The sequence below is a fragment of the Torulaspora globosa genome, chromosome 4 (genome assembly GCF_014133895.1).
Source record: "Torulaspora globosa chromosome 4, complete sequence".
NCBI lineage: Eukaryota > Fungi > Ascomycota > Saccharomycetes > Saccharomycetales > Saccharomycetaceae > Torulaspora > Torulaspora globosa.
The window spans coordinates 321423-335419 of NC_050730.1; the positions used below are offsets into that span (position 1 = coordinate 321423).

Genomic DNA, 13997 nt, shown 5'->3' on the forward strand with positions numbered 1-13997 from the left:
CAATGGGCATCAAAATTTTTCAAGTCCGTTACCCGCCCGAACTCTTAGAGCAGATAATATTTCTAATGGTTAGTGAAGTTGAGCGGTCTTCTTAGTCTGTTCGATGTCTGCTTCCAGTCTCTGCCTTCTTGCATGGATGCCTTTGACTTCGTCTTGGTACATTTTGTAATTGACGTAGTATCTGTGCTGTAAGGTTCGCACGCGAGCGAGCTGTTCTCCACAGATGTTTCTGGAAATTTGATCGTTCTGAGATGCAATGGGTTCGATGTACGACATTTGCTTCTGTAATTCGCAGATATCATGATGCCTGGATCTTATGGATTCTAACAGTTCGTCTAGCGCTGGAGGCTGCCATTGCTCGGACGATTGGCCGGTGCCCGCAATCTGCACATGCTTCATTTCATTTTCAACCTCATGCAGGTAAGCTTGGTAGTCCTTGGGTTGCTGGTAGTCTTCCTTCATCAGGGACGTTGCAACAAGCTCGTTGAAGGTCAGCTCGAAATCGTCCTTTGGGTTCTCCCTGAACGGTGGGGTCGGCAAGCGAGCCTCGTTCAGGCTTTGCAGCTTCAGTGGTATTCTCTCGTTCGGCAGCTCCAAGCTTTCGACCGTCTTGCCAGAGAGGGACGGACTTTGTGAAGCGGATTCCTTCCCTGTAGATGGCGCTGCCGTTTCATCATCATCATCAGCTACTTCTTCTTCTTCGCTTTCTAGCACAACCTCGAAGTCGTTTTTAGCTTCAGGAAGAGCAGCAAAGAGGCTGCGCAGGTACGCTTTCTTATCCATTCGTTCTGAGAGTGGTTCTTTCGTCTCAAGCTGGGTGGGAATGTTCTGGTCACCCTCGATCTTCAAGAGGGGCTCATCGAGGTGATTCGCCAGTATTTTACGTCTTTTCAGCTGTATATCTTCCTCTGAGACGGCCGCTCTAGAGCCTGGTTTCGGCAGAGACAAAGCGGGTTTCTTATACTCATCCGTCAGAGTCTTTGGTCCAAAATTGCCTTTGTTGACTTGCCCGAGGCCGACATCCGGTCTGTTGTCTTTGGCACTTCTTGGCAAGTGACCAGAGGACGTCTGGTCCTTATTCAGTCCCCGTCGCTCAACCTTTTTCTCGAACTCTTGAAATTCCTTCGCCAACCTCGCATCTTCCTGCGACGTATCGTACACTCCAGGCAGAGGCGCCTGCTCATAGATAACATCCTGGTTGTAATCTAGCTCCGTAGCGAACCTCTTCTTCGGCAGTTTTATTGCGGTTCTAACGCCAGCTTGCTTCAATTCCCGCCGCTTTTGCAATTGAGCGATTCTCTTTGATTCTTCCAACATTCTCTCTCGTACCTTCCTCGTGGCCTTCTTCCCCTGTGTATTCAGTAAACGTGCTCTAGCTTCAGCCAGCATCTCTCGTTCGTCATCACCCAGCTCGTTACCATCCGGTTTGGCCGCTATAGTGTCAGATTTCGGATTCAAATCTCCCACATTAAACTCCAATGATGACCCCAAGTTCAATTCGGAGTCCTGCTCATCTTCGGCCAGCAGTTTGTTATATCGCTCGATACAGACCTGTGCAGTCCGACCCATTGCATCCGCGATCGATCTCCATTGATTAGGCAGTCTGCCGGCCAAATCCAGCAGCCTAGCATCTTCTTCCCTGGTAAACTCACTGAAATTCAACTTCGGATTCAAGTATTCGTTCCATCTCGTCTCGCATTGTTTTGCAGTTTTCTTGTGCAGCAGTGACGCTACCTTGCTCCATTGGTGTGTTCCATACTTCTGTATGGCAGCTTTCACAATCTGATCTTCCAAGTTCGACCACACACCACCCTTCACATACAGCGGAATTGGCGCCATGCCGACTTCAGAGTGTCAAACTTGCCTCTTTGCTTGGCTTTCTAGTTCATAATATGTAAGTGAAATTTTAACCCCAGCACGTAGCTTTTTGACAAGCTCTCTAAGAGGGTACAACAGGGCAGAAGTGTCTCTGAGGGACGGAGGATAATCCAATTGGAACCTAGACGAGATTCCAAAGGTGCAATTGCCCTCCAGCTCGAGTTTATAGCTTCAATTGAGCCGGGCCTTCGAATTAGATGCGATTTTTCACCCCGAAGCACCAAAAATTGGTCAACCAGTGCTATCCGTCCGGTAGAACCACAGATAAGAAGCCAAAATCTTCCGAAACTTCATACCTTTTGTATTATGTCAACTCCAGACGCAGCAAGCTGGAGAAAGTGAGTATTTACTTGGTCAAGAGGACCGCGGTTGACTTGAATCGTCGAAGAGTGGGAAATGTGGCAGTGACGCTTGAACTGATGGCCAAGATTGTCAGCAATTGCAAAGAGAATCTGAATGTCTTTGTTAAGGATTTCTTACACATAATGAGAAAGATTCTGTCGAACAATAATTTCAATAATGACGTCTCGATAGTGGAGCTCGTTGAAGAGGCATTTTCCGCAATCTGTAAGAATGTAGATGGTGCACTCTGCAATGGTGACGCGGACTTTGTTCAAATGTACCAGGAGTTTGCAGAGCTGTATTTCCGTGTTGTTAGGGAAATGCTACAAAACGACGATCTCCTATTGAAGGGCTGCATCGACATCTCATATACTAGCAGTTTGGCAAGCAGCCCGCAAATCAATCATTTCATACCTCAGTCGGTGGATCTGGTGCTCCACAAGTTTGTGGAGAGACACCCAGTTTTCAAGATCGCGTACCTTGAGACTGCGAACGATCAAACCATGAGTAAAAGGCTAAGTCGCACTCAGACTCGGACGGCAGGACTGGACGACGTGCTTGATAGCGGAGCGGATCTATCAATCAAGGCGTTACAGTCCTATTTCACAACAACCGAGACTGACAAGCTAACGTTATCGATTCGCGCCTTACTGCAGTTCATACAGCAGAATCCCAACAGGAACCTGTTGGAGTTTATATGTAACGGCATACCGGTACAATTGAGATACATTGTGGTGCTGCTTTTGGTAAGGCAGCTGAACGACAGTTCTTCGCAACCCATCATTGTTATGAAGCTGGTGTCGTCTCTGTTAGTCTCGAACGTTAGTATTGTGGGCCTGAGCGTTCTCGACATGATGAGAAGGATACTCAAATTTCAATTGGAGAATGTTGGCAATGCCGAAATAGTAGATCAATGCTGTGCAACGCTGACAGATCTTAACAACAAGATATACTATAGAGGACAAACCTCAGACATGCTTTATGAATTTCTTTTGAAGCTCAGGTCCACCAAGAAGGAGGAAGAACGTGTTGTGATGAATAACGACATTAAGGCACTTATTCGGCATATAGAAAAGCCGTGTATAAGCCTAGAATTGTTTCTTGATGTGGCTCCATATACTGGAAGTGCCGAGCAGGTACGGCTCTTTGATACAGTCGAGGAGCAAGTCTCTGGTGGTCTGCATCTTTCTAAGCTGTATCAACTGGTTCGCCAGATGGATTCAGAACAAGAACAGAAAGTGCTAATGCAAAAAATCTTCAAAAAGTACAAAAGTTTCGCATTGCTCTCAGGCTTGAACTATTTCACTGAAAACGTTTCAAGTCCAGAGGCTACGTACTACTTTTATCACATTGAAGCCTCGAACTTCTTAAATTTGGAAGATTATAGATCGCAAGCGGAATTCAAAAGGGAAACAAATGACTTGTTCACGAAAGATGATTTGATTAACTTTTATTCCGATGCAGGTTCCAATAAATTCAGTAAGAAAGGTGCACAAATTTTGATGTCCCAAAACAATCAAATATCGACGTCTGATCTTCTTTGCGAGAACAACCTACGCTCGAATCCTGTAAACATAACTCGAGATTCTTCGATTGATGCGCTAGCTGCTGCCAACACGATGAATAACCAAAAGGCAAACGGCCATAAGGACTACCGTTCCGTAAATCTAGAAGACAACCGGTCTGTTAGTAAGGTCCGATCGTGGAAAAGCCTACGACATGCGGCGCCAAAAGTTGAAGATCTGAAGAAGGTGATGATTGGAAATAAATCATCTAAAAACCGAGATATGTCCTTACGAGGCTCCCAATCGGTCAAATCCAGAGTAACCAATATCACTTTCCTGCTCAGCGAACTCAAAAGTATTGATGACGAAACAAGTCACATTCACGATCCTGACGAGGATGAAATTGTTGGACTGGACAAGACTGACCTGGCCAGGTCTCATTCTCTAAAAGCACTGTCATCCAACGGTGTCAGTGACTCCAAACGCCAATCGCTACATAAAAACGACCAGGACGAAGATGAATTTCAAGATGCGGCTAATGATGTTACTCTGACAGGAACTCGAGGCAAATTATTTTGAGCGGACCACATTCAGAAGTTCGCTCATAGAGATATTATAAAGCTAGTTGTCCCAGGTTCGGCCTGGGGTGTGTACTTTGACGAATTTTATCGATATTTTACTTAATGTAGCTCTCTTGTTAGGAAAAGCGATTACTGAGTATAAAGGCGTTGGTGAGATCAAAGCGTGCAAATATAAGCACAACCTCATCAAATGTGCCGTAAATGACCGAATTACTATGTGTTCCTTTCAAGCAGACCTTGGCAATTGACCTTCAAAAGGAGCTTTCCAATCTGATAGACTCTACAACGTACCAGACCTCGTCTTTCTTTGCCGATGACATATCCAAAATATCTGCTTTAAGAGAAAAGGCTTGCGACTCTGAGGTCAGCGAAACGAAATTAGATAACCTCAAGCAATATCTGAACTGCCTCACGGACCTGAAAGAGAAGTTTCCTGATAATCGAATTAAATTTACGTGGTTTCAAACCCTTTCCCAGAAGTCATATACTAGTTCACAGTACTCTATTGAATTCGAGAAATTGAATGTGCTATACAATGTGGCTGCGGTCTACTCTTTACTAGCAATGAATGCGAATGATGGCTCTTTGCTGGCCCTGAAGAAGCTTTGTTCCTACTTTCAACTTAGTGCCGGTTGTTTCCAGTATATAGTCGATCACTTGCAAGATACCAAGGAGCCAGTGTTTGACAAATTCACCGGTCTGACATTAGTCAGCATGATGTTAGCTCAAGCTCAGGAGTGTTTTTGGTTCAAAGCAGTTCAGGACGACCATAAAGATTCTCTAATATCACGGCTGGCGGAACAGACGTCTCAATTGTACGATGAAGCCTTTCTCTATTCGAAGAAAAGTCATCTGGTGAGAAGCGATTGGAATAATCATTTAAAGCAGAAAAGTGCCCATTTTAAAGCGGTCGCTTTGTACAGAAATGCACTTGCGTTGGGGCAGAATGGAAATCATGGAGCAATGGTCAGATCCCTGCGAATGGCACTGGAGGCAATTAAGAACAGTAACTTACCATCAAGGAACGAGTTCGTGCCAAAGATTGAAGATGCATTGAAAAATACCGAGCGTGATAATGACTTTATATACTTGCAACCGGTTCCGTCGCATATTCCACCAATAAAGCCGGCCCTGATGGTGAAACCCCCGTCAATAGAAGGCGTTCTCAACGATGAACGAAGTTCAGATGATAAGCTGTTCAAGGCACTGGTGCCTATTCATGTCATAGAGTCGTGCTCAGCCTACTCGGAGAGACAACAAGCTTACGTGGAGGAGCATGTTGTCCGCCCTCTAAAGGCCCTTAATAAGTTACTCGTGGATCAGCTTCCAAAGTATGAGTTACCTTCGAACTTGAAGACCGCTTCAAAGGAGGAGCTGTTGCATGTTGAACTATCTCTGCAAGATCAACGGCAGAATAATTCCAGGATCAAAGGTCTTCTGGAGGAGATAAGGTACTGCCTCGAGAAGGAGTCCAAAACATATGATAACCTGAGCGCCCGATATGGCAGTATCAATTGGACATTACCGGAATCGTCCAAGCTGAATAGTGCCTTCTACGAGAAGCTCGAATCACTGCAAAAGTACCTAAAACAAGGGCAGTCGGTTGATGATGAAACCACTGCTTTGTTTCGGTCTATTGATCAAGACCTTATCACATCCGATATAAAACTGCCTGAAAGTAACAGCGCTATTGTAAAAGAATGCAACCAAGTGATAGCGGAGCGCAATGATTACTCTGCAAAAGTGCTTCTAAAATCCTCAGAATATAGAATTCTTCCCAAGGTTATCAGCGAATATCGGAAAAGCGGTGAGAGCGATTTCGAAGGTCTCTTCAGAGAGCACCTCAAACACTTTGACATTGATCTTGCATATGTCAAGGAACAAAGCATTAAAAACCAGATTTTATCTGAAAAGATCCAAGCCGAGGATAGTTCAAAGACAGTGAAGCGTCTGGAATCCCGTGAGATATACATTGAAGATCTTCGATTTTCGTTGCAGTCACTAGAGGACGTGAAAGAAAATATCGAAGAAGGCGCTAATTTTTATCAGACGCTCATGCAATCTGGCCACGCCTTATTGACTGAGGTTGAACAATTCGAAGCTTCGCGCACGGAACAGGGAAGAGAGCTTGAGAAACGTTTAACTGCCAAGAGGTCAGATCAGTAGCCTGGTTTACTCGCCTTCAACATCTTTTTCCTTTGCTTGTTTCCACTTTTCGTAAGCGGCCTTACGGGTTCCACGGGTAAGATTCGATCTATGTCGCCTGCTTCTACTATGAATCTCCCAATTGCCTTGGCCGACAGCGACGAGCGGCTTTCCATTTTTATCAAAACATATGTCACAGGTGAATTGTTGTGTATCGCTCATCGGGGTCCGGCATTCGCTCTTGTGATCTAGAAGAGCAACTAAACCAGCAGGAGCTCTCTCCTGGGACATAGGTTCGCCATTGACAAAGTTTTCAGTTATCTTCGTTGATCTTTCTGCTACATTGGCGTCCCATTTAGAAAGATCGCTGGCATCGAGAAGGTAAATGTCACCATTTATATCAGGAATCAGCATTTTCTTAATCCATTTCACTTGCTTCTTAGCATACTGCCTAGTTCTAATCTTCATTCGATCCACGCATTCCTCGAAGGAAGTATTCGGTTGCTTTTCCAGCCAGGGCAAGAATTCCTTGAATCCAATGACTTGCCACACGCCGTTCTCGCACTGGTCCACATCGTAATTCTTGGATTTATAGCACTCGTAAAGTTCATTAATCTCTGCCATGCCTCCCACCTCTAGCATCTTATCCACCCGGTCGTCGAGCCTGCTGTTCAGAGGCTCAGGGTCGCTATAGAGCCAAAAGAATAGCGTATCATAGCGGAGGCCCACTTGCTGTTCAGCATATGCATCACTAGGCTTTTTGCCAGTTTTGTAGAAAATCTCCAGCATTCTTTTGACTCTTCTGACATCGTTTGGATGGAATTTGCTAGCAATCCTTGGGTCGCATTCCTTCAAAGTGTCGTACAGCGACTGAGGGTCTTCCGACTCCAGCATAGCCGCCTCCGTCTCCGAAAGCTCCCTTGAGACAGCATCAATGCGCTTGTTGAACAAACACTGCAGGTAATAGTGGGTTCCACCTACTATGATGGCCAACTTACCTCTGCTATGGATGTCAGAGATCGCCTGGTCACACTCCTTCTCGAACCTATGCAGGAAGTACTCCTCGGACCAATCGACGTGGTTCATCACATGGTGCTCAATGCCGTTCCGCTCCTGAACAGGATGTTTATTCGTGATTACGGGGATTCCCTTATAGACCTGCATCGAGTCCGAATTGATCACCTCACCATTGAACCGCTCTGCCAATTGGATGGACAATTGAGACTTACCGACCCCTGTGGTTCCCGCTACAACGATCACCTTGCCTCTTGAGCTCATGGTTACTGTCCTACAGAGTTTATGCCAAATTGTCTTGAGCATCTCATCGCAAGTCTCTTCAACACCTTCGACCACAGTCAAGCCGTCGAAATTTTCACTGTGATCCGAATAATGGCCTGAAAAAAGTGAAATCAGTTACCAAGACTCCGCTGGCTCTCCTGGAAGACCCTACACGGCCTCCGCCAAAGTTTGGCACATTGCAAGATTCCAAAGCGTTGTTCTTCACCGTAAAGACGAGATATTTTCCAGCAAAACCTGCAAAAATTACCTAAAATTTTACTGCTAGTACTGCCGTTCAAGAACCTGAACATTGGCTTCCTTCAGGGCTACATTTCTCTTTAATTGATCACCTCATCGCCTGTTTTTTTCCTAAGTCTGCAAATTTTTCACCTTTCGCCTCGCTTGCCAAGAGAAAAGCCCGTGGTAAGAGAACTTGGTATTAGTTCCAATGACTCAGAATAAAATTTCTTCTCGACACAATTTGGACTTTTATTGTTGGTATATTAGCTAAATTGATTGGGCTAATTTACTGCTTATTTTGCAATTGTTAAGGAGTTTCAGTAAATCATTACAGCGCCAGAAGAAAAAATGTCTGAAAAACCTATGTTCCCAGCTAACGGTTCGCAAGAGCCAAGCGAAGATGTTAGAATTCTTGGCTACGACCCATTGGTTTCCCCAGCTTTATTGCAAGTACAGGTGCCAGCGTCAGCGGAGAGTTTGGAGACCGCTAAGAGAGGCAGAAAAGAGGCCGTGGAGATCATCTCCGGCAGAGATGACAGAGTTTTGGTGATTGTTGGTCCCTGTTCCATTCACGATTTAGATGCCGCCCAGGAGTACGCTGCAAGGCTGAAGAAGCTCTCGGATGAGTTGAAGGACGACCTATGCATTATCATGAGGGCGTACTTGGAGAAACCAAGAACCACTGTGGGCTGGAAGGGTCTGATCAACGACCCGGATGTCAACAACAGTTACAACATCAACAAGGGTCTGCAGTCTGCTAGGCAGTTGTTCGTGAACCTGACCAGCGCCGGGGTGCCAATCGGTTCGGAGATGTTGGACACTATCTCTCCACAGTATTTGGCAGACCTTCTGTCATTCGGCGCCATCGGTGCAAGAACCACCGAGTCGCAGCTTCACAGAGAGCTGGCCTCTGGTCTCTCGTTCCCAGTCGGTTTCAAGAACGGTACCGACGGTACTTTGGGCGTCGCTGTCGACGCGGTGCAGGCTGCTTCTCACTCGCATCACTTCATGGGTGTCACGAAGCATGGTGTCGCCGCCATCACCACCACCAAAGGTAACGATAACTGTTTCATCATCCTGAGAGGTGGTAAGAAGGGTACCAACTACGATGCCAAGTCTGTCGCCGAGGCCAAAGCACAGCTGCCAGCCGGTTCGAACGGTCTAATGATCGACTACTCTCACGGTAACTCCAGCAAGGACTTCAGAAACCAACCAAAAGTCAACGACGCCGTTGCGGAACAAATTGCCAACGGCGAAAAAGCCATTATCGGTGTTATGATCGAGTCCAACATCAACGAAGGTAAGCAAAGCATCCCAGCTGAAGGTAAAGCCGCATTGAAATACGGCGTTTCCATCACTGACGGTTGTATAAGCTGGGAAACCACTGTCGAGGTCCTCACCAAGCTGGCTGCTGCTGTCAGACAGAGAAGAGAACACTACAAATGATTACAGACAGTGCAATACTCAAGTTCTTACCTGTCCGTTCGTTTCAAGATTTCACGTTAGGATTTCACGTTACTAAATACCAAAAAGCATTGCAAACTACTCTGGGTGTAACTAGGTATATATCTAGTCTGCAACCCATGCCTTCATAGCATCTTTCAATTACTTCGAGTTATATTACTGACAAGTTGGTGAAGAATCTCTGAGATGGCCATTTTTTTCAAAACACCCATACATCTCAGCCATTTGGTAAAGCTTAATAGTTGAGTCATAGAGATGTCCACTTCACCACCGTCTTTCAGTCCCATTTAATGAGATCCAGGTTGCGATTCGTTCCCGTTCGTTGGCCTGCTGACATATTGGACATCAATTGAACCACCGACCAGTTCAAAATGTCTCTTGTTCACGTTATCGACGTGGAAAGTGGTAACCTACAGTCCTTAACAAATGCCATCGAGCACCTCGGATTTAAGGTTCAATTGGTGAAGAAAGCTGATGACTTCGATATCGCAAAAGTGTCGAGATTGATATTACCGGGAGTCGGTAACTTTGGTCATTTTGGCGACAATTTATATATTCGTGGGTTCGAAAAACCGATTAGAGACTATATCGCTTCTGGCAAACCTATAATGGGGATATGTGTTGGTTTGCAGACATTTTTTGCGACCTCTGAGGAGAGTCCCAAAAGTTCAGGTCTAGGCTTGATCCCAGGGAAACTACGTAAGTTTGACGAAAAAACTAAACCAGTGCCAGAAATTGGTTGGAATAGTTGTATGCCAAGCGATCAACTTTTTTATGGTATTGATCCTTACAAGAGATACTATTTTGTCCATTCCTATGCGGCCATTTTGGACCAGGACCTGGAAAGAGAAATTCGTGAGGATGGTTGGAAGATTGCCAAGGCTAAATATGGTGATGAGGAGTTCATAGCGGCATTCTTCAAGGATAACGTATTTGCTACTCAGTTTCATCCAGAAAAATCGAGTGCGGCAGGTTTGGGAATTATCCGTAACTTTTTGAACCAAGAGCATCCTGTGACGTCGCACAGCGAACAGGATAAACTGCTGATGGGGAACGATTATTCAAACTTCGGATTGACCAGAAGAATTGTTGCATGTCTTGACGTGCGCGCTAATGATCAGGGCGATCTCGTGGTCACGAAAGGTGACCAATATGATGTTCGTGAGAAGGATGAGGGAAATGATGTTAGAAACCTGGGTAAGCCGGTCGAACTGGCTCAAAGATACTACGCACAAGGTGCCGATGAGATCACTTTCTTGAACATCACTTCTTTTAGAGATTGCCCATTGAAAGACACGCCAATGCTTGAAGTGTTGAAGCGTGCTGCTAGAACCATCTTCGTGCCACTGACTGTCGGCGGTGGTATCAAAGATATCGTCGATGCCGATGGTACGAAAGTCCCTGCGCTGGAAGTAGCAAGCCTATACTTCCAATCTGGTGCCGATAAGGTATCAATCGGGACTGACGCAGTATTTGCTGCCGAAAAGTTCTACTCGTTGGGCGGAAAGGGAGATGGCTCCTCACCTATTGAAACCATTTCCAAGGCTTATGGTGCTCAGGCAGTCGTGATATCTGTCGATCCAAAAAGGACATATGTCAGCAGTCCAAGCGAAACCCATAATAAGACTTTCAAAACCAAATTTCCAAATGCGAAGGGACAAGAATGGTGCTGGTATCAATGCACCGTTAAAGGCGGTAGAGAATGTAGAGACATTGGTGTCTGGGAGCTAACTAAGGCCTGTGAGGCCCTAGGTGCTGGCGAAGTCCTATTAAACTGCATTGATAAAGATGGATCGAACTCTGGCTATGATCTAGAATTGATTGAGCACGTTAAGAATGCTGTCAGTATACCAGTCATCGCATCAAGTGGTGCTGGAAATCCTGAACATTTTGAAGAGGCGTTCAAAAATACGCATGCGGATGCCTGTCTTGGTGCCGGTATGTTCCACAGGGGAGAATACACTGTGAATGACGTGAAGAAGCATTTGCTGCACCGTGGCCTAAAAGTCAGAATGGACTCTATTTAATACAGGCTTCACTCAAATACATTTACACTTTTATAAATTACATAATCTTATTTGATCTTTTAATTTCGAAATGGCCTTTTGGATGCTCTAGTCATCCATTTCATCAGCTCTCTTCTCAGCATCTTCTTCAGATAATTTCACACCACCTGACACAGAGAACTGACCACCACAACCTACAAATATGATATTATGTTCTTGCGTGGCAGTGTTTTTTATTCTCGTGGGTATCTCGATATCATCTCCGGAGGGTCCCAAGCCGACTGCGTAAGTTTCTCCAAAACCCCATGAAAAAGCTATGCCATTTTGTGCTAATGCCACGGAGTGATGCGAGCCGGCTGCGATATTCTTGAATTTCGGAACATCTTGCAGCTTTGTTGGCAGCGGGACAGCACGGGCCCTTCCGTGCACATCCTTGTAAGTATACTCAGGCAGTTTATCCTTGGAGATGCCAATTTCGCACATATCCAATCTGCCGAAGCTGTATAGGTCACCTTCCTGCGAAAGGACCAGGGAGTGGTGTTCACCAGCGGCCACCATTTTCACGGCGACATCCTCCGGCAAAAGGACCTTAGTCGGCTTGATAACCAAAGCACCGTCTTCAATTTCTTCCGACACACCGCACTGACCGAATTGGTTCAACCCCCAACTGACCAGTTTACCATCTTTTCTTAGAGCGAAGTTATGGTTTTCGCCCGCGGAAATGTACTTGATGTGTCTCAAGCCTAGCGGTCTGGGATCTAATGTTTTTAGACGGAACCTTTCCATAACTTTTCTTCCCAACTGGTACTGCTGACCATTACCCCATGCAAAGACGACGCCCTCTTCGTCTAGAAACAAGATGTGATCCTTTCCAGCGGCCATTTGCACAACCTTGAATTTGGAGAAATCTGGCACCTTCCATGGTGTGCGCTGGATCTTAATATCATCCCGGTAGAACCCTAGGATGCCTTCGTTGCATCTGAACGTACCCCAGGCATACACATCACCATTAGTGAACAGCACACAGCTCAGATTGTCGGTCGCCGCCAGTTGAGCGACCTTGTGACCTTCTGCAAGAGGCGGGAACAGCTCACTAGCAATCATGGCAGGCGTCGATTCCAGCTCATTCAAATCACCGTCCTCGTCGTCACTCGAATCGCCGGCATCCACGTGCTTCAGTTTCTCGGCAGCTCCCGAGGTATCTCTTCCCAGTGCTCCGACATCATTGCAGCCCCAAGACCAAATATTGCTGTCCTCATCGAATGCCAAAGTGTGCATACCACCAACCGAGAACCCAACTATCTTCACTTGATCATGTGGCAGGAACGGATTCAACCTCGGCCTCTTCACTTCTTTATTCTTAGCAACCGGTCCCAATCCCAGTTCACACATAGACCCTGAACCCCAGCAGAAGATATCCAACGGTTGAACCGACTTGTACAGATGTTTGTAGTCATCCTGACTGTTTATAATGTGGGCCGCGTGAGTTCTCGACGCTTTTTTACCATTGACATGATCCACACCATCTATCCCAGCGCTAGCAGCCCTTTTAACCATCTTAGACCCGCTCTAATCGATATGATCCTCTGCTGATTGCCTCTTAGTGCGCTGATCTAAGGCCCTCTTATTAAAACTCTTCGCTGAGTACTCTTCGTCACGTGCGCCCGGCGTCACAAAATAAAACGACAGTAAATCGAAAATATACGCTGAAATATCGCTGACATTGCAAGAAACCAGCCCGAATAAGGTCTCTTCAGCGCGATGAGACCATGGAAAATCGCTGGGATTGCGCTTGTGCTTTTTCTCAGCCGTTTGTTGCAGTGCTGTGCAGCAACAGCTGCCCATTCAGACGGCGTCACCAAGACTGCTGAAGAAATACTCTGCCTGCTGTATATAGAGGGGAGGGCCCCTCATGCAAAGCTGTACGAAACTCTACAGGTGCTGCGCACCGTCAGATGCCAGATCTCGAGGCTGAAGCAAGAGTTCGTTGAACAAACCTCCACACTCGCGGCGATCGAGTCGCTGCTGGCGCTGAAGTCAGAGCAGATTGCTCGCAGTGACAGGACCATGAGAGGTCTTCTAGCACACTTGAAACAGGTAAGCAGTGCACTCTCGATTGCTTTGAATGGAGACCGTCGGGGTGGCGAGACGCCATTGCAGATTCCGGCGAACGCTGCAGGAAAGAGCTTGGCGATGGATTTTCTGTCGAGCTACATCGAGAGCAACGCCGCCGACAGTCGCGCAGCGAAAATAAGAGTTCTCAAGACGGGAGCTTTTCTTATGGTTATGTTGAGCACCACAGCGGACGTCTGTGTGATCACCGGCCCAGTCGTCTGCTTTGCGCTATATGTGGCGGGCTCTGGGGCCGTAGTGATCTGGCTCGCTCAAATCTACAGAACGATGTTTGGAAATGATGGGATGCCAGAACCAAACTGGCAGCCAGGCTGAGATTGCAACATCTTACTGGAGTTTTTATATGTTCATTGTAGTTGAACCTGTTTTTTCGCAGCTCATCGCTAGTATTGGAAAAATTTTTAGTCTGCGATGAGCTTCAGTAG

At 46.2% G+C, this 13997-nt stretch overlaps 8 protein-coding genes across 8 annotated transcripts; 5 read left to right on the forward strand and 3 right to left on the reverse strand.

Moving 5' to 3' along the window:
- Positions 1-69: 69 nt before the first annotated feature.
- Positions 70-1839, reverse strand: CEF1 (Cef1p; the record flags this gene model as incomplete). Its single annotated transcript, XM_037283435.1, has 1 exon — positions 70-1839. The coding sequence occupies one exon, from the start codon at positions 1837-1839 to the stop codon at positions 70-72; it is 1770 nt and encodes a 589-aa protein (XP_037139331.1).
- A 236-nt stretch (positions 1840-2075) lies between these two features.
- EFR3 (Efr3p) lies at positions 2076-4304 on the forward strand (the record flags this gene model as incomplete). The annotated part of the gene is made up of 1 exon (XM_037283436.1): positions 2076-4304. The coding sequence occupies one exon, from the start codon at positions 2076-2078 to the stop codon at positions 4302-4304; it is 2229 nt and encodes a 742-aa protein (XP_037139332.1).
- A 203-nt stretch (positions 4305-4507) lies between these two features.
- RIM20 (Rim20p) lies at positions 4508-6472 on the forward strand (the record flags this gene model as incomplete). The annotated part of the gene is made up of 1 exon (XM_037283437.1): positions 4508-6472. One exon carries the CDS (start codon positions 4508-4510, stop codon positions 6470-6472), a length of 1965 nt encoding a protein of 654 aa, XP_037139333.1.
- Positions 6473-6478: 6 nt separating this feature from the next.
- On the reverse strand, positions 6479-7771 carry MOD5 (tRNA dimethylallyltransferase; the record flags this gene model as incomplete). The annotated part of the gene is made up of 1 exon (XM_037283438.1): positions 6479-7771. One exon carries the CDS (start codon positions 7769-7771, stop codon positions 6479-6481), a length of 1293 nt encoding a protein of 430 aa, XP_037139334.1.
- Positions 7772-8317: 546 nt separating this feature from the next.
- On the forward strand, positions 8318-9415 carry ARO4 (3-deoxy-7-phosphoheptulonate synthase ARO4; the record flags this gene model as incomplete). Its single annotated transcript, XM_037283439.1, has 1 exon — positions 8318-9415. The coding sequence occupies one exon, from the start codon at positions 8318-8320 to the stop codon at positions 9413-9415; it is 1098 nt and encodes a 365-aa protein (XP_037139335.1).
- Positions 9416-9804: 389 nt separating this feature from the next.
- Positions 9805-11460, forward strand: HIS7 (imidazoleglycerol-phosphate synthase; the record flags this gene model as incomplete). Its single annotated transcript, XM_037283440.1, has 1 exon — positions 9805-11460. One exon carries the CDS (start codon positions 9805-9807, stop codon positions 11458-11460), a length of 1656 nt encoding a protein of 551 aa, XP_037139336.1.
- Positions 11461-11547: 87 nt separating this feature from the next.
- On the reverse strand, positions 11548-12996 carry SRM1 (Ran guanyl-nucleotide exchange factor; the record flags this gene model as incomplete). Its single annotated transcript, XM_037283441.1, has 1 exon — positions 11548-12996. One exon carries the CDS (start codon positions 12994-12996, stop codon positions 11548-11550), a length of 1449 nt encoding a protein of 482 aa, XP_037139337.1.
- Positions 12997-13200: 204 nt separating this feature from the next.
- Positions 13201-13887, forward strand: HG536_0D01860 (uncharacterized protein; the record flags this gene model as incomplete). Its single annotated transcript, XM_037283442.1, has 1 exon — positions 13201-13887. The coding sequence occupies one exon, from the start codon at positions 13201-13203 to the stop codon at positions 13885-13887; it is 687 nt and encodes a 228-aa protein (XP_037139338.1).
- Positions 13888-13997: the final 110 nt, after the last annotated feature.